We start from the raw sequence: 25,592 nt of genomic DNA, 5'->3' as shown, positions 1-25,592 counted from the left end.
CCTGATTAAAAATGTCTCCTCGAACAGCTTCACAGTCAACTTTGTATTTACAGATTAAACAGGAAGCTGTAGCAAAAGAACCTGTAAAGAATCATATTGGTGAAGTTGAGAATTGTTCACCTATGCAAAAATGAAACCTTGATTAAAAACATTTAGACTGAACTGTTGACAATGCTAGAGGCCTAATCAAGTTTTCTAATAAATAACTCATAAAATCATTAAGAGCATAAAAGATAAAAAAAGAACAGTTACTTTAAATGCAGTTCTTCCAAATGCTGTAGTTAGTGTAGAATTCAATGCAGGCATGCATTTATCTCATGTGCAAGACTGATTTTTTTCTTAAGAGCCCAGCATCACTGTATATGCTCTGTACTACCTCACACTTTCATACATGGGCATAAATAGTAGGATGCCATGACTCTTCCTCAGTGCACCTATAGTCCTCCTGGTGCAAAGGATTGCAAAGTGGGGATAGAGGGCAAGTTATGGGAGCTATGTTGATGACAGCTCAAGGAACCATGGTTATTGGGGAGTAACCTTTCTTAGAACATGTCAGGTGACCAGCAAGCATATCATCAATGTTAAAAAAGCAGCTGTACTGGTACTGCTCTTCCAACCTTGGTATCCAACCTAACTACTTTGTCAAATGTATAATATTTAACAAAGTTATAGTGAAAATTGCCCCATGCAGCTGCATCACAGGTACATGTTTGCTTAATGCAGCATCTGTGAAGCCGATAGAAGATGCTACTTGTGCTCTGGTGGAATATTCCCTGATGTTCAGAAATAGGAGAAATACATTGTGTGATTGAATCTGAAATTTTCTGCAGTGAGATGGGCTGGTTTTTCAGTGTACCAAACATGGCTGTAAAAGGTGGGAGAAAACTTAAAAGCAGCACGATTCCTCAAATGTAACAGGAAAAGCTATGAAGATGTCTCATGTCTGTAGTGGTGAGGTAGAAATTGATAGGGTCTGACAGTCACCTTTAAAGATAAATTTGGGGTGCAGTTTCATTGCCAGATTATTCTTGCAGAATACTGTTTAAGTCCACTTACAGGAGTCTGGAGCTCGGCAGCTTTCTGCACCAAGTATAACACAACTTGATGGTAAATCATTTATGTAGAACATTCAGATACTGGTTCAAAAGGAGGCCCTATAAGTTTGGGAAGGGTGTTCATATGGGCCCAACAAGTTCTTTGATCAGAGAGTAGGCAAGATGAAAGGCCTTGAGGAATATTGGTAACATTGTGAGAAAACCAAATTTAAATTATACTGAAACATGACAGGCTGGAAATGCAACAAAGTGGACTAAGAGAAGTTTACTACTAGTCATGCATTTGGCAGCAGCTGGGTGTAGCTTAAGATCTTTGGTAGTGGGCTCTCAATTGGCATATTAGTACTCTAAACATATTAAGTAGAAAATTGTTTCCATTTGGAAGAGTAAGGTTTCCTGGTGGAAGTATTCCTGATTGGCCACAAGACTTTTCTGAACCTCTTGGGAGCAGTATCTGTCAGCATAGCCCAGGCAGACAAACAGGTGAACTAACTTAAGAACTGGATTCAGTACCAGACTCTGGTTCTGGGATATCCAGACAAGACAAGCATATTGGAGGCCACTGAGACATCTACAGTCGATATGACACTCAAAACTATGCTGGCGAATATGCTGCTATCACGATGACTGAGACTTTGTCGCGTCTGATCTTGCTCATTCTGGGTGCATGTACACATGCTCCTATGGTATCATTGTTACTGCACCGTCATTTAGTATTTCCTTTAGAAAATTATTACTGTGCCATGTCAGCAGCACACAGTTATTTTTAGCTGTTACGTCACCATAATATTTTGTGTTTGTACTCAGTAGCAAATAAAACTATGGTGGGAGTCTCCCCCTGAAAAAATATTACATGTAGGATGGATTTCTGAGCGACTTACTGAGGCTGATTAGCACATTTGTGCACAGAAAGTCTGCTAACTCACTACTGAACCCTGAAAGGTGTAGAGCTAGGGTTGTTGCTGGCACCAGCCCCAGAACTTGATGGCATCCAGCCAAAGAGGGGGATGTGCCCTTCTGACTTGTACTGTACACTAGATACTAGTCAGGATTTCCCGTCTGTTTCAAACAGAAATGTGAATTCCTACAGCATGCATGTTGGCTTTTGTGCCCTTCAGCTAATAAAGGGCACAAAACTGCTGAACAGTTCTGTGCCCTGAAGACAAGTCTCCAGTTGTAGTCTATACCTCTTCATGGTTTCCAGCAGTGGGAACGATCTCAGGAAACAGAGAATTAGTCATTGTGTCTTATGGCAGCACATGAACAAGCTACTCATACATAGTGAGGCAAGCTGGGAAACAAGCTTACAGCACCCCAGCTACTCCATAGTACCTACCTGTGTGCTTGCTCTTAACCAACAGTAAATGCAAGGTAATGTTAAGTACCAGGCTTTGTTTTGTAGGTTCAAACTAAAGATATCTGTAAAAGGTAAATGTGCATTGCTATATTTAATATTTTGTGGTCAATTTTCATATTAACAACTGCATAACCAGTTTTATTGAACAAAATCTAAGTCATAGCAAGACAGGGTTGGAAGGAACCTTAGAAGATCACCTAGTCCAATTCTCAGCTCAAAGCAGGATCATTCCCATCCTAAACCATACTAGTCAAGAATTTGTCTATGCTGCACTTAACAGTTAAGGGGGAAGAACTGCAACCTCTCTAGGCAATCTGTTGTATTGTTCAACTATGCCATTATTTGGAAGTTCTTCCTAATATACAGAGTCTCCCTTATTGCAGTTTAAACCAATTGTTTCTTGACCTGTCCCATATGGACAGAGACAACAGTTGATCCCTATCATCTTTACAACTCTTTTCTATCTGAAGACTTAAATTCTCTGTCTAGTTTTGTCATCGCCAGACTAAATAATTCCAGTTCTTTCAACTTTGTAAGCATGCTTTTTAGACCCCTAATCATCTTCACTCTTTGCTGAGCATTTTCCAGTTTTTCCTTGCCTGTCTTGAAATGCACTGCCTAAAACTAGACATATTATTTCAAGTGAGGCCTCACTATTGCTGAATACAGAGTGGAAGAATAACTCCTTATGGCTTGCATGCAACCCTACTGTTAATATATCTTGGGATCCTATTGCTTTTTTGCAACTGCACATTGACTCATATTAAACTTGCAGTATACTGTAACCCCCAGGTCCTATTCTGTAGTGTAACTGAGATAATTATTCCCAGTCTGTATATGCACCTTTGATTGTTCCAACCTAAATACAGTACTTTCATTTATCCTTATTTAACATCAGCTGATTTACTTCATATGTGTTTTCAATGTCATATTGAATCCTAATTCTATGTTCCAGCAGGTCTGCTGATTGAGATTGATATGATCTGTAAATTCTATTAAGCATTCACCCTATCCTGTCCTCCCAGTCACTAAAGATACTGGAGGGGCCTTTAGGGAATACCACTTGATAGCTCCTTCAAGCCATTGAGGATTACTCCTGAAGTAGTTTCACCCACTTTAGAGTAGTGTTATCTGGAACAGGGGTGGGTAACTATTTGGGCTGGAGGAACACTTAAGGAGTTTGAGTGAGCTGTTCCAGGGTGGAGGGGGAGGGAGAATTTGATCCTATCCAGCTCTGGGCCCTGTCTGCCCTGCACCTGGCACTAGGGCAACCAGACAGTGTGGGCAGGGTTTTCATGGCTTAGAACCCCCATGGGCAGGGCGTGCTTGGCCAGGTGGATAAAATGGGGCTGCAGGCAGCGAATGGCATCTGGGAATAGAATGAATGGGCAGAGACAGGATTGTGAGGTGGTGACAGTATGGGGCTGGGGCCTGGGGAAAAGTGATGATCTGCTCCCTGCACACCCCTGAGATGGGAGCTGGTTCTGCAGGCAAGGACATGCAGGGAGTGGATTGTGGCTTTGCCCTGGGCCCCAAAGCCATGTTGTCACCACCCCATGATCTTGGCCCCTGCCTGTCCATCCTGCTCTTGCATACTGCTTCCTACTTGTCTATGGTCCCATTCCATCTGTCCAGCTGAGCACATCCTGCCTGTGGGGGTCGTAGGCCACTCTCCATGGATGCAGGGAGGACTGGCAGCAAGCAACCAGGCAGCAAGCCACCACTGCAAGGGCTGCCAGAAAGCTAAGTCTGACTGCTATGCTACCCCCATCCCATCATGCGCCTGGGGGCAGTAGGATCAGCTGCATGTGCCAGGACTTGGGCTGCCTCCCTGTGCCTGGGCCAGTTGGGGCTGAGGACCTACCATGGACCAGATGGAATCCCTTCACAGGCTGGATCCAGCCTGCAAGCCATATACTGCCCACCCTGATTTAGATTGTATTTCCTTAGCTTAGTTACAAGGATGTTATGTGAAATGGTAACAAAAACCTTGCTACAGTCAACCCACTACTTTTCTCCCATAGAGAAAAAAGAGTTTGGTTAAATGCAACTTGCTTTCAATAAATCCATGTTGGCTGTTACATAACACCCTGTTATACTCTAGGTCCTTGCTTCTAACTATGCTGCCATCTGGTAGTTGATCTTTTTATGGAAATATAAAGTCATAAAGACTTCAGCCTTTATTAGATTTCCCACCCTTCACCCTTTCCCCACCTCTTCAAGGGGTACCTGGCACCTTTTTATGATAAGGATAACTACTAGCATTTATTTGAACCAGCAGCTACAATACCGCTTTTGTCATGTCTAACAGTACCCCACTGGGGGGGGAGGATGTCTCCTTGCATCCTGTTTCTCTTGACGATGCAGGTCAGAGGTTTAGCTAGAAAAGCTGCTAAAATGACTGACTTCTTGAAACACATGAAGGTAGATCCCAGCACCCCAAGAGGGCCAGTATAGCATATTGTGTTCACCTGTGACTTGCAAGCAGATGACTGAACAAATGCCAGTTTTGGGTTGGCACAGATTTGATAGAAGTCAGCTAGTCTTCCACCAGAGCCACTTGCAGACTACAAAGGAGACAGTTCTCTGCTATATGCCACGAAAGAGATATGCCCCTAGGTATAACAAGGAGAGTAAGCCTTCTCCGAGGTTGTTGGAGCCAACTGATGAGACAGCCTGAACTGGTGCTAGATTCTTTCTGTGTTAAAGAAATCTGACTTTGTCATCTCATATCCAAGACAAACTCAAATTCTTCTACCAACAAACCCATACCATGACAGAAATCCCAGAAGTAAAAGTCTGCCAAACAGATAAAAAGGTGAAAGCTGTAGTGGCAGAAAATACCTTTAAATTTCCATTTTTCTGAGGGAAAGGAAGGCCTCTTATTCAAGACCTGAACAGATAGGAAAGATACGGTAAATCTTTTATATGTTCACTGAGCTCGGCATAAATCCCAACAGCAATTGACACCTGCTGCCTCCTTCCCTCAAGCAGAAATCCTAAGAGAGAGCAGATAGCAATTCACCATCTGGTCTTTCTTGAAGTAATTCTCAATGAGAGACTCAAACCTATTTGTAATACATGATAGGTTTAATTTGATAAATATGTGACAGCTTGAGTGACTTGTGTGTGAAGTATAAGCTGGTACTTTTTTTTTTTTTCTGATTAGTTAAGCATGGTACAAGACGACAAAGTAAGACCACCTAGCAAAATCTAAATCAAATGTCATTCACGTCTATAAACCTAAAGTTTTCAGATGATACACCATTAGGTTTTAATTAAATAATTTTAACTGAATTTTTTTCACGCGCATAATAGTATAAAAAAAGGAAACACAAGATGGTAAATTTTAAATAGTTAAAGATTGAATCAGTTTAAACAATGAAAGATGTGTAGTCCTTTTTGTAAGATTGGTGTACTTCTTAAGTCAGCCGTATGACAGATCCAAATCTTGATCTAGCTAGTACCTTATTTTTTTTGCATACTACACCTTATCTTTTGGAAGACAGAATGTAGGAAGAAAAGGGGTTTTTTCAGTCATGGCCTACAGCTGTTATTTTTATGGAGAGGCTGTGTTGCTCAGTGTCTGCAAGCTGAGGCTGGATGTGAAAGGTTTAATGCTGGATTCCACCCTTGCTGCTTGCTTGCTGAGAAGTTGACACCCCTTTTGAAACCTAGCATCTTCATACTTCTATTCCAGGGAAGAAAAACATGTTCATGGTGTGTACCCCAGTTGTGGAGAGTTGATTTTGGGGGAAAAAGGTGCATGTGTTTTTTAAGTGTGCTCTATGCAAGATCCCTAAAAGTTTCCACACTGACTATATGCATCAAAAGCCTCTATACGTTTTTTCTCAAGCCTTATAGGCAAAGAATAGCAAAAATTATACACAGAAGCTCCAACCCCCACTGCCCCTGTTGCTTCATAAGCCAAAGGGGGGGGAAATCAAAATTCCATGCCTCTTATGATACAAAATATAAAATGGTACCAGCCAAAGGCAGAAATTGTCTATGCAAAAGATTTTATTTTCTGTCCAGACATTCGGCTCTCTTGAAGCAATAAATAATAACTAAGACATTCTATGGTTCAAGGTTTTAGGGTGATGGAGAACCTTCCTTGTGGTTCTTTCCTATTTCCATTTAGAGACAGGTAATTAGCTATGTTAGGGAGAAGGGAGTGTCTGTATCTCTGTATTTTTCTAGCATTATACAATGTTCCTAGGCAGAACAGGGGTACTCCACAGACAGAAAGATAATGCCCCTCATCAGGTGGCAACAGCTGGCCAGGGCAGGCAGGGGATGGCAGCAGACCAGGGCAGACAGAGCAAGCAACTGGCAGCTGCAATCTGCTGTGCCTTGTGGGCAAAAGGCCTGGTAGAGCTATAGCATGGTGCTGTTGCCGCTGCTGGCTCTCTACAGGGAGCAAGGCTTGGGGTTGGGGGATGGGAGGCTCCTGCTTGGGGCCGTGTGGATTCAGCATGGCCCAAAGCAGGGGCATGGCACTGGGGCGAGGGCAGAGTTGATGCCACTGCAGCTGCTGGCTCTGTGGGTGACAGGGCTTGGGGTGGGTGGGTATGCATGTCTCTATCCATCCAGCATGGCCCCAAGCAATCCTGCCCTGTACCCCTCACCCCCAATCCATGGCAGATCCAAGAGGGAGAGGTGCCCACTGTACCTCCGAGGAGATGCCTGTGCCAAGCCTTTTCATACCAGCACTTGGCAGAAAGGTTCCCTCACTTGGATTCTGGCTCCCTAGCATCCCCAACCCAGCCTGGAGGTCCCTTCCAGCCCTGCTTCCCTCCAATTCCTGGCACTGGTAGAGCAGCAGGGAAGCCAAGTGGCGGGGGGGGGGGGGGGGGGAAGCAGGTGACTGTTCCCTCATACTGGGCAGCTAGTCAGGGATGGCTTACCTATTCACCTGTACTCAGGAATATCTGGCAGCCTGGGAAACCCACAGGGCATGCTGGGAGGTATACAGGAGCACCCCCTAGCTACTGACCTGGCTAGTGGGGACAGGCTCTGAGCCCCCCACCCACTGAACAGTGCACACCTGTTCTGTTCAGGCCTCACCTAACGTAGAGCACTTTGAGTAAAGTGTGATACAGTACTTAAAGCCCTTCCTCCTTGGGTTTTTTTAAGATCTTAGGCTTAGAGACTACCTGGTTAACCTATTTTAATTAAACTGTGGGCACATCTACACCCAATGTAGATAATGCAATGCAATCAACTCAGGCGCATATTGCACTGGAGTATATTGCTCCTGGGAGCTGCATTTACACTTGTACTTGGGACCACAGCACATAGAACCATCTGGGGGATAACCAGGGGGTCCGCTTGCCAGCTTAGGGCTGCTCCAACTCAGCTCAACATACTGTGGAGGGGCTGGCTGGAGCATGAGCGTGCTCTGCTGTGGGGCTAGCCGGCAGGCAGACCCTGTACTGAAGTACCCTTGTGCCCCAGCCAGCCCTGACAGTATCTACATATGTATACTAAGGAATGCCACCATAGGACAGTACTTGTGTTTACAAGTACTAACCTATGGCAGAATTAATTGGTTTACTGCAGCCTACCACAGCCACACATGTAGATGCTGAGACTTCACTGCAGAGCTATTTAGGCAGCTCTATAGTAAATGTCTCATGAAAATGTGCTCTGTTAGTTACTAAAGTACCATTCTGCTGTGCCTTCAGCTTGTTTTCTATTTAAGTAAACCATACAAAAGATACTTTATCTGGGTTTGCTTTATGGTTCACCATTTTGTTTTGTTCTTTTGTTTCAGCATAGTAGTTATACTGCCCAAGCTAAGTTTGCAATACAAGAGAATGTTTAGTTGAATCATCCAGCACTTCTCTCATAAGAAAGTCCCCTTAAAAAAGGAACACCAAAAAAAAAAAATTCTAAGCCGTCCTTAAAAATTGGTATAACCTCATACAAGAGCACAAATACTAAAGAGCATTTGTCGCTGTGTAATTGTTACATCTATATAACCCATCTATTAGCATACAGTGGTTACAAGGAGCTGATGTTAAGTGACTTTACTGTGTGTTTTCATATTAACATGCTTAGATTTAAATTAGCCATAGCTCTTGAGTTTCCCAGGTTTAGATGGGAAATTGAAGCCTGGATGAATGTGGTATAACTGCAGTATATGATGTCTTTAAATCACATACTGCAGTTATAAATCTACCATATGTCACTGATTGATAAATCACAATCAATTCTGTCTTAATGCTTCTTCAAAAAAAAATTTAAGTTCGATTTAGTGTTTTCACAACATTTAACATTTAGAAGCTAAATACTCATTTGCATGAGGCATGTTGCTTGAGAGATGCATCACTTCAGATGATAAAAAAGGTATGAATCTTAAGAGATTACATGTATTTTTGGTTATTATTTGCCAGTGAACATATTAGCATATAAAACAGGAAAAAGACAGAAATGTTTTACTAACCATGACACTGTATTATCCTTTGGATTCCTGCAACCTGTTCCAGTGTATCTATGTTTTGAGTGTAGTTGCGAAGTAGCTTTCCTCCTTTATCCATCAAAGCTATGAATTTATGACAGAGGGATGGCTGGAATTGCCCAGGATATATTTCCTGCAGAATTGAGAATTACATTAGGATAGGTAAATAAGTGCTGGAGCAGTATTTTCTATTCTTGATATAGCATTATGCAACAAGCCACAGGAAATACAGAGATTCCTGTGCTGTTTAAAGAACAAAATGTCAATGCCAGTTAGCTGAACACTGATAATCTTTTCCCATTTCTTTTGAAACCAACCCCATTTTTAACAGCTGGCCTCTAACTTCTGTTCATCCATACAGGAGTCGCACCAAAATTAGAGGCTAATTTGTACTGCAGCTCATCAACAAAGGATAACATGGATTTTAAAACATAATGTAACCTTAACTTTCTGGAAATATACTTAGGTTGTTTAGGATTCACAGCTCTGAGCAGCTACTTTGTAACCTTCCTGACCTCTAGCATTTTTTCCTGTACTGATTTGCCTCTTTTAAACAGGGAAATATATTTGTAAATATATAACCCCTTGATTCGAATGTTCTTCTAAACTGTAGCAGTGGTCAAACTGGCCTATAGTATCACCTCAGAAATAGACTACAAATGCTATTCTTAGTTTTATACAGTAATGTTAAGTGCATGTGGCTTTTCACAAGTTTAACTGAGATATGTTCATTGCTGGAAAGAATCAATGGTCAAAATAAAGTAAAATGCACACAAAAGTTCAAGGCAAGGGAGAACATAGTGATTATTAACAAGAAAAGAGGATTTTTGGTAAAGATATGAAAAGGGCCAGAGAAAGAGGAACAGAAAAACAACATGGTAACAGACAAAGTCAGTAGTAGCAAGAGGAAAAAAAAAGAACTAGTAAAGCAAAAGAATTAGGGTAAGTTTAATAAGGATTAATGTAAGAAAGAGACTTGAAACACAGGTGCATGCAAGACTATGTAAGGCCTTGGTGGTAGGAACAAAGAACTTGAAGTTGAAGGAATAAAACAGACTAAGTCTATTGGGTGGAATAAAACAGGGGTGAAAGCACAATAGGCAGAAGTTATTTTAAAATGTTCTAGTCCCCCACATCTTGGATCCAGTGGAATCTAATGTGTGGGTCCAAGTCACTTGGACTGTGCAGCTCCCCACAGATCTGGAAATTTTGGAGGCAGGAGAGCTGGGGCAATGCCAAAGTTTCCAGATCCATGGAGAGCCATGCAGGCTGGATGACAGCTCAGTGGGATGCATGGGGATCCTGCCTGCAGGCCAGAGTTTGAGCACCACTGCTTTCATTCTTCAAGATGTCTTACTGTTTGATGAAGGCACTGTGCAAGAAACAAAACTGTAACAAGTTTGCTAGTCCGTGAAAATGTTTTTCCCTGTTTAATTCTATATCCAGTGATTAAAATCTCGTTGTATATTATGAATTTGAGTAGTCACCTATAACAAGCCCAAATATGTTACGAGTATATGCTCATGTGCTGTGACAGTCCTTCACTCTATTTGATCTTTTTCAGTAAACACCTTAAAACCTACCAAAAAGATATCCGTGCCATTTCTTGAAACTAGACACCATGCCAACTAGACCATCATAACCTTTACAAATGCATTTTTCAATTCCCCTCCCTGAAATGAGCAGCCAAGCTAGGGGCACTCAAGACAATCTCTCTCTTATAGAAATAAATTCTAATATGAGATATTTTACCATTCCCCCACAGACTGTAGATATTTAAAACAAGGATACCTACAATAAGAGCCAAAATATTGACAATAGTAAGATCTGTTCATTTTAAGACTGGCTTCCAGGAGTTTCCTTATGCTGTTCAGTAAGGGCACTCCCAATTAAAATGATATAACAAACTTTGGAATTATTTTTTTTTGTTCATGAAAAAGAACTGAAAGCAGAAATAACTTTTTAGAGACAGTAGTTTTCCTATCTGAGTCAGGTATGTCTTTACTGTCCAAAATGATAAAAGTAACAAGAAAATAATACCTTTGCAAACTTAAAAAATGGTCTTGGATCCTTTCTGAAGTATTCTATATCAAACATTGCTTGAGGATCTGGAAGGTCTGGGAAATCTATTGCAAGACGTGCATAGATGCCATCTCTTGATCGGAAATCAGGTATTCCACAAGACACAGACACCTGAAATATGGTTTTATAAGTTTGTAGACTGAAACAGCTGAAGTACATAGTTTGATGTGGGAGACCTACTACTGTATGCATTATTTGGAAATTATACTTCTATGTGCTACCAAGTTGTAATATCAACAAATAAGAACACCTGTTAGAAGAACTCAAGCGCTTATTTTGATCAAAGCACTGTTTAGTTTCTTAATGAGCAGGGATCCAGGTTTTCTGTTTACTGTGGAAAAATGTGGATTTTCTCCTTTAATGGAAACAAAATGCATGGATTTCCTCTTTAAAAGGGGGAAAAAATAGAGTTCCAGCCTGCAAGGGGCTTCAGGGAGCAATCAGGCAAGGGGCACCACAAGCATGTGCATGCACACATGCACATAACAGCCAGGAAGTGGTGGACAGCAGCTCATGCAGCTCCCTCCAGGCATGTCTATGAGGGCTGGGGGCAGGAGCTACCTCCATGGCCCATCATGCAGGACCTGGAGTGAGAAGGTGTGCTGCATCGTCATGGATGCTCAGCTGAGGTGTCCCCTACCCACCTGGCAGCAGAGAAGAGCACAACTCTCCACCACTACTATGCCTTGTCATGGCAGCGTAGGTGCCGCCCGGGTCCTGCCTGCTGGGCCATGGAGGTAGCTCCTGCACAGAGCTGGTCCAGCCCCACTGCAGCCCCACACCCTGCTGTGGACACAAATCTTGGGGGGCACATGCCCCCTGCCACCTTGCCTATGCCCACACTCCCTCCTTTCTCGCACACTGCGGGGCTGGATAAAGTGGGGCAGTGGGTTGGGAGTGAGGGGTTCCAGCAAGGCTGGGAGGGGCAGCAGGTATAGCGTGAGGGGCACTGGCAGGGCTGGGGACCTTTGGGTCAAGAGTGAGAGGCAGTGGCACAGCAGTGGTTGGGAGTGAGGGGCAAAAGCATGACCAGGGCAGGGCAAGAGGACTGCTCAGCATCACAAAGCAGTTTGGAGAAGCAGCAACAGCTGGACCTGTGTCCTGGTAAGCAAAAGGGAGCAAGGGGAAGTTTTGATTTTCCATGATAAAAAACCTGAAATCAAACACCAAAATTTATAGATATTTAGAATTTATTTGATTATAACAATTGAGGCACTGGTAAGCTTCCAAATTGCTTTAAAATTGTAAATATATATCAATAAAACATTGTGTTCAACTGATATATATAGTGGCATTTCATGTGAATTGTGGAAAAAACCCACAGATTTTGCAATTTTTAATTGCAGAATTTGCCATTTTTTTTTTAAATCAGAGAAAGCCAAGATCCCTGCCAACAAGTATGCAAGAGACAGTGCCAAAAATTACATTGTTTGCAGCACAAAATTATAGTGCAAGCCATACTTCAGAGATAAGCCATTTAATAGCAGGACACTGTTTTATATCTTTCTTGAATACATGTCCAACAACACTTAAAAACACCTGAAATTTGGTCTGGCAAAATAAATTAAAACTTCTAGATTATCTTCTATTTGAAAAGAGGGGAAAAAAAGCTATTCTTTTCTTGTTTTTATATCTACCAGACCAGACATTATTTTTTACTATTATTTTTCTATTTTTGAACACTAAACTTAAGATTAAGATATTGTTTAAAACAAGTATAATTAGTCTCCCTATTGTAGTTTTATTTATTTTAACTGGGGTGCTTAATAGCAATTATAGAATAAATAAGATTGGGTCACAGCAGCACAACGGTCACGTCTTTCTCTTATGGACATACTGGTCTGCCTCTAATTGCTCATCTTTTTTTGTTTTTGACATACTGTGTTATAAGGGGCAATGAGCCAGTATCTTTCTTTTACAACCAGAGGAAGCAGTTATTACCTTACAAGCAACCATTTCCTTGACTTCTACATTGTAACAAAAAAGCTATATCTGTCAGAGCTGTGACTACTACAACAGTAACTGCTGTGGTTGCAAACTAAGAGCCAGATACAATGTTCTCAGTCAGGGCTGCTCAACATCAGTCTTCAAACCAGATACAGCCCATCCAGCTTCCTATGTGCCTGGAAATTTCATAGCAACACTGCCACTGCTTCTCTAACTGCCCCTGCTGCTAAATTTCTAGACCCAAGGAGAGTCACATGGGCCAAACAGCAAGAACCTACATGCTAGATTGGGTATATGGGGCCCGATCTGGGTGCTGATCCTGCAAGGGGTCAGGTCTGTGGACTGGCCGCAAAAGGCTGAACACAACTGCTCTCAGTAATCTACTGAAGTCCGGTCTAAGTCCCATTAAAGTCAATGGGAGTTTTCCTCTGAGAATTATATAATGCCAACAAATTAAGTAGACTATGTAGATTTGAAACGTATATAGCAATATAGACAGACAGAAATTAATATTAAAAAAAACAAACAAACAGGTGATTAGGAATAAACATTTTTACCATCTCTGGATACCTTACTAATTAGGATGTGGGTTTTTAAAGTTATTTAGCACATGCTTTACAATCTCAAATTAATTTTATTACTGTAATAAAGCACACAAAGTCCTACTACATTAAAATGTATCTGGTTGCATTCAAGATTTGGCCTAATTTTGCAAGTTACAAAATATAAGTGGATCAGAGCACTCCCACTGATACAAGCATGGCTCTGCATGGGTGCATCTGCACTTTGTAAACTGCTGGAGAGGGCTTAAATAGTAATCTATTTGAACTCTATCATTATAACTATACATACATACCCCAGCTCCAGTCAAGACCATAATCTTTTTGCACTCTTGCAAAAGTTTCACAGCATCCTCAATGGTATTAATATCTTTTCGTTTTTTCCTTTTTGGTGGTTCTGAAAGAATGTTTATAACAATTTGCCACAGTGTCATATCATCTAGTTCAGGTGGAGGAATAGTTTCTGGTAACAGATCTTTCAAAATTGTCCTTGGGTCTGTGCCTAACATGAGATGCTGTTGAACAAAAGTGTAGGGACCTAGTACAGAAAAAAAAACAAGAGGTTATGAGAACCTGCTTTAACATTCTTTATCAAAGGAAAATTCTATAGAAAAATTTCAACTAAGTGTTCTCGCAATGTCATGTGTTCATTCATTCTAACTCCTTTGCCTTATTAAGTTAAGAGCTCTCCCCCTCCCCTACCGTGGCTTTTTTATGCAGACTATTAGTTCTAGTGGTAAGAGAACAACTTATGCACTAAAATGAGATACAAAATTCTTGGTTTTTTGGTTTTTTTTAAATCTAAAGGACAAATCAGAAAGATTTCCTAAGGCAAGGCTTCCCTTGACCTACAAACCCAGCTCTTAGCATACCTGAAGACTATAAACTATCATATTTTGGGGGGGGAGAGGGGGGGGTTACAGTGAGTCACAAGGTAAATGAGACAACCCTGTGATCTTGTTGCAATAAAATATGTAGATAAAATACCCAATAGCATACTGGACAGCATTAACAGGGATCCTGCTTGCAAAGAAAAGGAAGTGAATTTTCTGTTCTATTCACTACTTGTGAGGCATCACCTGGCATAACGTGCCTCATCTGGGGCACTGCACTTCAAGGAATAAAAATTGGAATGAGTCTAACGGATAGCATACAAGATCATTAGAGGTCTTGGAAGCATTATTTACAAGAAGTTTGGAAGAACTAAGATTATTTGTTTCTGAGAAAAGAAGACTGGGAGGGATTTGATAGTTGTTTTCAAATCCTAGAGTGGTTTTCAAAAAGATGGAGATAAACTATTCACTGCAGCTGCAAGGGACAAACAGGTAATTACAAGCTTAAACAGCACCAAAGCAAATTTAGGTTGGATATTAAGAAGAACTTTTAAGTATGAGGCTTGTTGATAAGTATTAGAAAAGACTACTGAAGAGTTTGTGGAATCTCCATCATTAGAAGTTTTAAGAGCAAGTTAGACAAACATTTGGGTGAAATGGTTTAGACTGGAGTGATCCTACCTGGAGCAGGATTAGGTGACCTTCTGAGGTCCCTTGCAGTTTTTTTGATTTTTGCATGAAACAAAATATCTTCCAGCTATTTGGTCTCTTCCTACTGATGACCTGTGTTACTGATGCATACACTGCAAATGCGTAGCCCATTATTAATCTCACCTACTCAGGGCAGAATAGCAATATAGTAGGCACTGTTCCGTTTTGACTTGGGTTTCAATGTTTCGATGGAACAGTGCTTCGTATTGAATTTCATTTTGATTCGAAATGGCTGTTCCGTTTCGCTTAGTCAAAACAGTGATGCTGTTTCGATGTTTTGTCCATTCACTCAAAACAGCCTCTCACTTGGCAGGCAGATGGGGGCCCACAACCCTGGGAGGGCTGCGGGGGCCGTGCCAGTTCTCCTAGGTCTATGGGCCCTTGATCTGCCTGCCAGATGACTCAGGGAAGTTGGGTCCTGCTGCCTGGGACCGGGGAGCTGGGGAAGGGAACTCAGCCAGATTGCTCAGTTCCCCTCCCCATTGCTACAACTGGGCTGGAGAAAGGAGCCCAGGTTGAGTTCCTTTCCCCAGCCCAGTCATAGCGCTGGGGAGGGGAACACAGCTCAGCTAGGTTGAGTTTCTTTCCCCAGCCTGACTGCAGCGCTGGGGAGGGGAACCAAGCCCGGCTCAGTTCCCTTCCCCTGCACTGTGATTGGCTTCCTGCAACCTTGCCACAGGAGGCAGGGCAAGCCAGGGCTGCGCTCCTGGCTCAGGCACATGGGGCTGCTGGGAGTGCAGCCCTGGTTCTCCCATCTCCCACCACCTGGCTGCCTCGAGACTTTTCAAAATGTTTTGACTAGCCTTGTTGTGTGTCAAGGCGGTTTTGAAGCCCTTTGTTTCGATTTTGCTGTTTTGAGCTTGAAATGAATCGAAACAGTGTCGAATCAAAGCAGCTGGTGAAATTTCACACAGTCCTACAATATAAAATACACATTCATTAAGAAGTAAACCAAAAACTGTGTGTGTGCATACAGAGCATAGCACAAGAGAGCCCTGGCATATATTGATGGAACTGCTAGGTACTATCAGTAGAGAAAAAACAATTGACTTCCAACCTCTTTTGATCTTTTAAGGACATAGTTCAAATGCCACAGTTTGCCCCGACTTAACACTAATGACAATTTTCTAGTTGCAACTTCATTTCATGAGGTGCAAACCCAGATGTAAGCATGTAGCATTTTAGGTATGAAATCTGATGACAGGATACATAAGTTTAATATTTTTTGTAGTATTTTGTTGCCTTAAAGATGTTAAGAATTACACTCTCTCTCCAATCTCTCAGTCCTGATCCTCAAAGGAAACTTACAAAACACTTCCCAGAGACGAGCCTATGAACTCCACTTCATCAACCTCCTGGATACTAAAAATCACAGACTAAATATAGATATTGGATTTATGATGCATTATAACCTGCCTGCCATCTGACTCCCCAGGCATCTCTCTAATATTCATCCCCCTTCTCTTCCCCCCCCCCGCCTGTCTCTCACCCATTGACGACTCAATCTACATTTTCACCAACTACCTGTCTTGTATGCATACCAGCCCAGCCTCTGGCTTCTTTACTTTTCATTCCATCCAGGAAGAGCACACACCAACTGCTGAAACTTCCTTAGCCTGACTAAGGGTTTTAGAACCCGAAAGCTTGGTTAATAATTGTTTTCCAACTATTTAAGTTGGTCTAATAAAAGATATCAGATTCACCCAAAGAACCTTGTCTGCCTATGTCCTTAGACCAGCATGGCTACAATCTATACCTCTGTAAGAATTACAATAAACACTTTTAAAGAGCTGTACTTTTAAGTAGCCAGATATGGCATGGTATGCTGCCCAGAGCTGTGAACTGCTGAAAAAGAATAAAAGTAACTTAGCAGAATTTTACAATCACTATAAACAAACAGACAAACAAAAATGAAATAAATCACATTCAGTACGAACTTAAAAGACTAACACAGAACCTGGGAAGTGATATATTGTATACATTTGTACCTATCCGTGGTCTTGGAGTCCAGTCACTAGAACTTGCATGCGAGGCTCTGTCATCTTCATCACTATCACAAGAATGGAAGCCATTGGCTATGACCTCATCACTAAAAAGGAGGTTGTCTGAAAAAGAGCATAACAAAATAGCACCGTCTGAGTCAAATGGTACATTTCTACGCAGAAAGCCGGCTATATGCTTTAAATGACCTGCAAAGAATTTTTTTAAAACAAACAAAAAATTACAAACAGGTATTGATTTAAGAAAAGTAGGAATATTGAGGAACAATTTCTACTTCATTTTTCTTTTTAAACTACAAATTAACTCCTCTTCCCTAGGATATATTTTGTTAATCTTTTTCTTCAGATGTTTGAATAGGTTTGTTGAATCCAATAGCCTTTCTAAGAAAATTGTAGTCATTTAAATTACATAGGTATAAATAATCCATACCCTTCAAAAAGCTTTAGGACAGCACAATTTAAAAATCCTTTACTTTTCACAACTTGCATATTAGTTGCTCAACTTCCACTCTTCTGGACCCAGTATTGTTATATTAGTTGTTTAAAAACACAGGCTTTATGGTGTAGGAACAGCTTAGCAAAGATAAAGGACATGGCTTTCAATGCATTTTGGACTAATGAAGTCCAAATTTGAACTTGAACAATTTAACTGTTACACCATGCAAACTGCCTTTTCTACACAAGGCTTCTCAAATGTTTTAGATGCCCAACAAAATCAGAGTTGACATTTGATATTTCTGAATTGAACACACACCAATGGCAACAAAATACCCACTTTTTTCCTTAAGAAAAGAGAGGGGAGGGAGCAGTTTATCCAAAACAATCCTCCATACCAAAATCTGTTCAGACTTGCTTATCTCTTGACTGTATAAGATCAGAATACTTAAAGCTAGATATATCCCAAGTCTTATGATTACAAATGAAAAGCAGAAAATACCAAGTGCCTGTTATACAAAGTAACAGTCCTCTCCCCTTTAAAAACTCCATTATGGTCCAGGAAAAAGGAGGATGGACAGAATTTCAAAATTCCAGTCTGCAACATTTTAAGTGCATGCAAGTGTTATTTTGGTAAGCTTTCTTGCTGTTACTTTATTCACTGGTTTGGAGAGTTTTCGCTCCCATTCCAATAGTTATACCCAAGTCAAGCTACACATCTCAGACAGACAGAGAAAAAACAGCTGTATTAGTTTAATGCAGTTTCATTGTAGTGTTGTTGTAGCCCTGCTGGTCCAGGAAATATGCAAGCAACAAGATGATTGTTGATGTTACCTTTTATCAAACTAGCTCTACAGCACAAAGTGCCCATCTTCAGGTCTAACATCTATCATCTCTCCCAGCTATGCAGCTGATCTAATAAAATATATCCCTTCACTTGTTTTTTGCATGATTTCAATGCATGGGCATATAGTTTATCATGTATACAAGTGTCTCCATAAGGACTATTTAGACCCTCAACTATCCTAACTATATTGACCAAAACAGATTAGAAACAGGCTAGTTGATGCAACTGTTTAACAATTATACTTTCTGCATGTTTCAGAAATCTTCAGCAATATCCCCAAAGACCTATAAATGAACAAGGAGACTCTTTCTAGGCAGAACCAACCCCAAATTTAAATGGTAATATGTCTAGGACAAGAGTAGCTTGGACAAAAAAGATTCAATACAAAACATTTATGAAAGAAACAGTGCTATACTGTTCTCTTCTAATAACACTTTGGATTGATAATCCTGTTCCAAGGTCTTCAACCTCTGCTTTTTCTAATCAGTGCAGGCCATTAAAAGTACTATAGTACATAAGCAAAAGTGAAAACTGAAGATTTAAGCGTGTCCCAGGGCAAAAATTGTTTGTGAAAGATTTAGTGTTGATTTACTAAAATATCTAAACTCAGTTAAGAAGGACCTCTTGTCTAGGCAAAGACACCATTTGTTTTAGAAGTACAAAGGAAACTACCTACAAACTGGTACTGCCCCAGCAGTTCACCTCAAGTTGGGCCTGCCAAGATCCTTTCAGAAACTAATAGTATAGTTCAGTCTTTGTGCCCAGGGTAGCCAATTACACAAAATACTGGCAAGGCAGCTGCTTAGTGCATCATGTCCCTTATAGGAAGGTTTCCAAGAAACAAAACGCAAGGATGAATGGCCAAATACAGGAAGTTAGAAGGGCAGAAGTAGACCAAAAAAAGCGGCTTTTTAAGTTTTTTAACAACTGCAGAAAAACACGTTTACTACAAAAATTGTCAGGCTGCTCACAGAAGGCCAGCCAAGGGGACTGTGAAAGCAGAGGTTGGTTGAAGTTGGTAAGTCAGGAATACAGAGCACTGACACAGCCCAACCCAGCATGCTGTAAGTTACTGCTACTTCTCAAAGACAGACAAGTTTGATTTCACTCTGTTCCCCTCCAAGCAGCAGCAGCAGGTGAGTGCCTCACCCTTCACTGAACAGCCCTAGGCTGAAAGGGGTCATCTTTCACCTCCAGTCCCTGGGGGCTGGCAGCCGCCCGAGGGCAGCCTGCCACTGTCAGCACCTGGAGGGCTGAAAGGAAAGGGAGAAAAAGGAGCGGGTGCGAATGTAAACACAAAGGCGCATGTCGTGCTTCTAGCCCCCACAACTGCGACAGATGCGCCCGGGGGCGCTCGGAAACAGGATGGGCGCCGAGGGACAGAGCAGCCCGCGGGCACGAAGCCGCCAGGAGCAGAGCAGGGGTGCAGGGCAGAGCCTCGACCCAAGCCCGAGGGGGCTCGCGGCTCCCCCGGCTGCACCCAGAGGCGCGGGGGCGTGGCGGGGGCGTGCGGCTGACGCGGGGAGGCCGCAGGCGCACGAAGGGGCGCGGCCCAGGGTCCCGCCGCTCTCCGGTCTGCGCGTCCGCGAGGGATCGGTCCTCACCGGGATGCGGGGCCGGCGCCTCGGCCGCCCCGTTTGAACACTGCGCCCGTCTGCAGCCAATGGCCGGCTCCGCCGCGTCTCCGCCGGGCGCCGCCTCCGCCCCCTCCCCCCGGCCCAGCTGCTGTTGCGGCGACGGCGGCGGCTCCGCCCGGGGCAGGCCCCGCAGCCCGGCCCCATTGTCCGCGCCGCTCCAGCCCGCTGCCGCCTCGCCTCCCTCGGCGGCGGCCGCCTCCCCCGGCCGCTCCATCACCGGCCCGGCCCCGCACTCTGGGCGCAGCGCGGCTGCCGCGCCCAGCCCGCCGCAGTCGTCCTCCGCGTCCCGGCGCTGGCGCTTGGCAGCGGGCTCGGCACCATCCGCCGCAGCACAGGGGCCGACGCGGGGCTGGATGAGCGGAACCTCCTCGTCCGCCATCTTGGAACAGCAGCAACCGCCACCCCGCCCGCCCGGACCAGCGCGCAGCGGCGCCTCCGCTGCAGCCCCCTCCCCCACCCCAGGGAGAGATTTAAACCCGGCACGTGACCCGGCCGCCGCCCACGCGGGCACCCGCCCGCAGAGCCGCAACAACAACAAACCGGGTCACGTGGGGGGGGGGGGTTTGCTGCTGGTGTCACGTGACCCTCCAGCCGCTGGGCTCGCGCACGTGACCCACGTTTTCGCCGCTGGCCCGGAAAGGGGGCGCGGCTGGGCGCAGGGTTACGTAAGGCTGCTGGGGGACGGGGCGGGGCCGGGCCGGGTCTGTGCGTGGGCCTGACAACCTTTGAGGTGCCTCGTGACGTCAGCCTCGCTGGTCCCAGCTGGCCGTGTCCGGGGGAGGGGTGCTAACGTGCGGCTATTGCCGTATGTTGGCCTCTCGGCCGGGGGAAGGGGCGCGGGCAGGACTAGTCAGGGCGCTCGCGTCCTCCCTGCCTGCCTCGGGGGCCCCCGGAGCGTCTCGCCGGGCTGCAGGTGCTTCTCCTCCCGCCCGAGCCAAGGCAGGGCTGGGCTGGTCCCTGCGTGTCTGTATCGCCCCGCTAACCTGGGCCTCCGGCGGCCGGGCTAACACGCCCCAGCGTGAAGCTTTCCCGAGAGGAAAAGCTTCAAGCTTGGGAAAGTCTAGCCCTCTTTGCCTGGGCAAAGCAGCTCCTTTGGGCTGGGTGCCAGCTGATACCGCCTTCTGCCCTAGGCTGCAGCTTCCCATCCTGCTCCCTCAAACTTCTTGGAGAGGGTATGAGGAGACGAAGCCACAAGAAGCTTGAGAGCTTGCCTGTCAGTGCCGGTGCCTTTAAAAATACCTTCCATGCCTTGAAAAGAGAGGGCGAAACTGGTGAAGGAAGAAAATAGGAGGAACGTTACCATGCTGTTAAGGGACCTATCAGCTTCTGTTCCAGAATGGTTGTATCAGTTTTGGAATGATTGATCCTGGTCCTGGGTCCTAATCTATCATTGTACAATAAATGTTTAAAACAGATTAAGATCATTGATTGGACACCAGTTCAGAAAAGCACTGTGCCTTGTGATTATGTCCATCTCGATTTGGGAAGGCATTTAAATGTAGTTTATTTAATTTTAAGTGGGACTTGGAAAATATACCTAAAGTTAAGCATTTTCTTAAATGTCTTTATCAAATAGAAATGCATTCCTAAATAACAGCCTTAGATTGTGAACACTGGGTGCATCTACGCGAGATGCTACTGTGCAGTCGTTACTGCACCTTTAATTTAGTAGGGGGTTTTCAGCTGGGGGTATGCATACCCCTGGGGTACTTTGGAAGGCCCCAGGGTGTACACGGCAGTGGTGCCAAGAAGTCAGTGGTACTTCCAGTTTTGCTATTGTGTGGCCCTCCCCCACACCTTGTCGACCAGACACTGGCCAACCCCTGGCTCATTGACCAGCTGCTCAGGGTACCCCTACTAAAAGAAGTTGAAACCCCCTGATTAATTCCCCTGTATAATCAAGTACTAAATAAATGCACAGAAACTGGAGTTACTGCACAGTAGTGCCAGTGCACATCTTTTAGGTGATGCTATCGAGCAGTAGCCTAGTAATCAGGGAGCTGGATTTTCTGTTTGTCATGCAAAAACATGGCAAAACCTGGGTTTTCCCATTTTAAGTGATAAAACTAGGATTTTCTCCTTTTAAGGAGAAAAATGCAGGAAATGACAGAGTTCCAGCTAGCTAGCAACTCCCACAGGTAATTCAGGAGGGTGGATTGAAGCCCCCATATTGAGGGATGGATGGATGGAGTTGGGCAGGGCTGGGGCTGTTGGGCGGGGCTGGGGCTGCTGCCCAGTCTGGGTGATGTGTGGGGCCTGGGGCCAGAATGCGCAACCGCAGGGCCCAGGTGGGAGCTGGGATGGAGCTGCAGGCAGCTTGTCGGGGCAGGGGAAGCTGGCTCCCCACCACTGTGCGCTCCCAGGGGGAGGCATGGAGAGCACATGCCCCCCAGTTTTGTGCATGGGGCAGATTGCCTGCTGTAGGCTTGAGCTCCCTGCTCTGCTGTCCTCCCCCTGGGTGCCATGACCCAGTGGGCGGGACCTGGTGCAGCAGGGCAGGGAAGATTGGTGCTGCTGCTGTGAGCCAAAAGCCCCCATGGCAAGGTGTCCCCTGCCTGCCTGGCAGCAATGGGAGACGCAACTCCATGCTACCACCACTGCTGCTGCTGAGCAGGCAGGGGGTGTCTCATCATGGCAACGTGGGGCTTGCAGTGGTGGCACTGAGCTTCCCCACCCAGCTCCATTCTTCCCTGCTGTGCCAGGTCCCCCCAGCTGGGCTGTGGAGGCCCAGGGGGTGGGGGGGAGGGGAGGGCAGGGCAGGGCAGCATGGCAGGGAGCCTGCATCTGCTCCCGCATGGGTTCCACTCCAGCCATGCTGTCTATGGTGGTGGGGGAAGCCAGGCTTCATGCTCAGCTCTGCCACAGCAGCCACTGCCTCCCATGGGCAGTAGCTGAGGCTCAGGTGCTGCTGTGGGGGGCAGGGGGCTGCAGACCCATGTCCCTGGACCTGTAATCCTGTAGCCGTGGCAGCTGGGGGCCCTCTCAGACCGCTGGGTGAGTGGGGAGGCTGTGGGTGGGGGAATGAGGGGTGCCAGCAGGGCGGGGGGAAGGGTGTGGTGGATTTGGGGGGTTTTAATCAAAGAATTTGCAATTTTTAAACAGAGAAAACCAGGATCCCTGTTAATAATACCGTGCAGTAGTATATTAGCACTGTCTGTGTTGTGACACACTACTGTGCAGTATTTTTCAGCTACTCTGCAGTCAGTGTCTCATGTAGATGTGCCTTCTGTGTCTAAAAAAAAGATTCTTGATCCGGATGCAGGTTGTGCACAATTGAAAGATGATTCCTGATTGAGGCATCAATATATTACTACAATAAAAATAATGAATTATAAATAATATATACATTTCACTACATGTCATTGTACACTTGCAATGTGCATAAATTATCCTTCTTGAATGTATTTTTACCTCTAAAGATGATAGATTAATTGGCTTTTAATGCATTATAATAAGCAAACACAAATTGCCAGTGTATTATGCATGTAATTTTACTTTTGGTCATGTCTGCCCTGTTGTACAAACTGCTTGGATAATTTTCGATTAACAGAATTTTGGAAACCAGGATTTTGAGTCTAGGGGACACTTAAAAAATTTGCACACCTGGGGTTTGTATAATCAGAGTTTACCATATGTTATTCAAATAGAATATGGATTTTCTCCTTAAAATAAATCCTTTTTAATCGTTGTATATTGCTTGAATACAATTGAGGTACAATTTTGAAAAGTACCTGGGAGAGGGGGGAGAGAGAATCTGTTGTATTTATTGTTAATTAAAATGTTTATATAGATAGAGTCTGAATTTTTCCTTCTGAAACGGTTGATCTTCAAACAAATACACCCTCTCTCTGCCTCTGACACACCCCTGAACACAGGGATCAACAAGTAATGACTAAATCAATGGCTTGACGTCACCTTTTGGTTTGTTTAGTGTATTTCTGAACTGAACTGTAGATGGATATGAAGCAAGTAGAGCATTTGCTTTTGAAAAAATCAACTCTGAATTCTTAAACGAAAAGCACTGCATTTTCCCAGCTACCTGACTCCCTCTGTTTTAGTATTACCTTATCTTTGTGCACACAGATAAATCTGAAAGGGGGATGATCTGCTTAAGTTTAATGAATGTAAATGGAAATATTATTTTTTTAAACTCTGATGCATGTTGCTGTTAAAGCAATGACATGCAAATGATACATATTGTTTAGCTGTTAACAAGCCACCTATCACAAATTACTAACAGAATATCTGGGTTGACTTCATATCCTGGCACTGATATTTTTTTTTTAAGAAAATGATCTCTAGGTTAAAGGTTTTCATGCTTGTTTTCAGCCTTAAATTGTCTTTTCTATAGGTAACATTGATATAATTATCTAGATGGTCATTTTAATTGTCTTAAACAGGAAACTAGCTTTGCAAAATATATTTCCTACCCTTTTTCTGGTCTCCAAAAAAACTGAAAAACAGCTCACTTTTAAAACTTTGTTCTGGTTTGACTGTCAACTTGTTACTCAGAAACATATACTAATATATTTAAATATGAGTGAAATGAGATTTAAATTGGATTGTTTTTCTTTTTCTTTTCTTTTTTACTACTGTGCAGGTCTGCAGGATGCTTTCTTATTTTAGCTTAGAATTTTATTTAAATTAAATTGAAAACATAAAAAAGTAAACACCCAATGCTTGTATAGAAATATAAAAAGAGATTAATTTAAACAAATACAGACATTTTGTTCCATACTTGTGTGAAGACAAAATCTTGTTTAAGTGGGAATGTGTGTTCTAAGATATAGTAAAAAAGAACTGGAGGAGAAGGGAGGAGTGGGTGTTTGAAGTTAGGTTTTCAAATCCAAATACCAGTTCAGATCTGGCAGACATACTTAACTTTACATGTGTGAATGTTTCTATTTGAAGTCCCACTGCAGTAAGTTGGTTAGTAGGTACTTAAGTCTTTCCGAACACTACAGTGTGTGCCTCTTGCAGAGTCTCAGACCCCTTTGAGACGCTGCAAGAGGCACATGCAGAAATGAGAAAATGTTCCCTGCACTGCAAATTTGCAGCGCGGGGCGCAAAATGAGATCCCTGGGTCAAAAAACCCAGTAGAGAAGAAAAGTGGGGTGGGGCACAGGTTGGGGCAACTGCAGGCTGGGTCTTCCACAGAGACAGAACGTCTCTATGATTAGCCATCATCCTGGTGATGAAGCATGCTGCCTGCCTATGCAGGGGAGGCAGCGTGCCAGCCGCGGGGAGCTGGACCCAGGCTCCAGTGCCCGTAAGTAAGGAGTGCGGGGGGAGGGGACCATGGGGGACCACCCCCCGGCCTTGCCAGCCCCTGGAGCCTCCCCAATCCCTGCCCCGCCTGGCCCCATTCCCCGCAACCCTGTCCCACCCAGACCCACCCACGGCCTGCCCCTCCAAACTCCCTCATCACTGCCCCCCCTGGCTCCTTCCCCCCCCAGCTCCCCCTGATCCCTGCCCCTCCCCCCCCCAGCTTCCCGGGAAATAAAAAATAACCCCCCCCAGCACTCACTAGCAGTTCCAGCTGCTGTCAGGGTCACTGGGGCCCCCCACACAACATGGGGTGGGGTGACAGCCCCAGCCCGGGCCCTGCTGTATCCTGCTGTCCCATGCTGCTTGGCGGGGGCTCTGCCAGGAGGCCCCAGAGCCC

The 25,592-nt window shown here is 44.2% G+C and overlaps 1 protein-coding gene across 1 annotated transcript in view; it reads right to left on the bottom strand.

The window, feature by feature from the left end:
• SIRT1 (sirtuin 1) overlaps nt 1-20,444 on the bottom strand; it is a 38,875-nt gene extending 18,431 nt beyond the window's left edge. The window contains exons 1-6 of the mRNA XM_090057179.1: nt 19,895-20,444; nt 16,997-17,113; nt 13,761-14,002; nt 10,916-11,068; nt 8,861-9,008; nt 2-81 (exon numbers count right to left, since the gene is read on the bottom strand). Coding sequence (XP_089913305.1) covers nt 2-81; nt 8,861-9,008; nt 10,916-11,068; nt 13,761-14,002; nt 16,997-17,113; nt 19,895-20,306 — 1,152 coding nt within the window. The 5' untranslated portion in view covers nt 20,307-20,444. The remainder of the gene's footprint in view (nt 1; nt 82-8,860; nt 9,009-10,915; nt 11,069-13,760; nt 14,003-16,996; nt 17,114-19,894) is intronic.
• Nucleotides 20,445-25,592: the final 5,148 nt, after the last annotated feature.

This window comes from Crocodylus siamensis, chromosome 7 (genome assembly GCF_052110815.1).
Source record: "Crocodylus siamensis isolate JL-2025a chromosome 7, ASM5211081v1, whole genome shotgun sequence".
Lineage (NCBI taxonomy): Eukaryota > Metazoa > Chordata > Crocodylia > Crocodylidae > Crocodylus > Crocodylus siamensis.
This window is presented reverse-complemented; position numbering and strand designations above follow the sequence as displayed.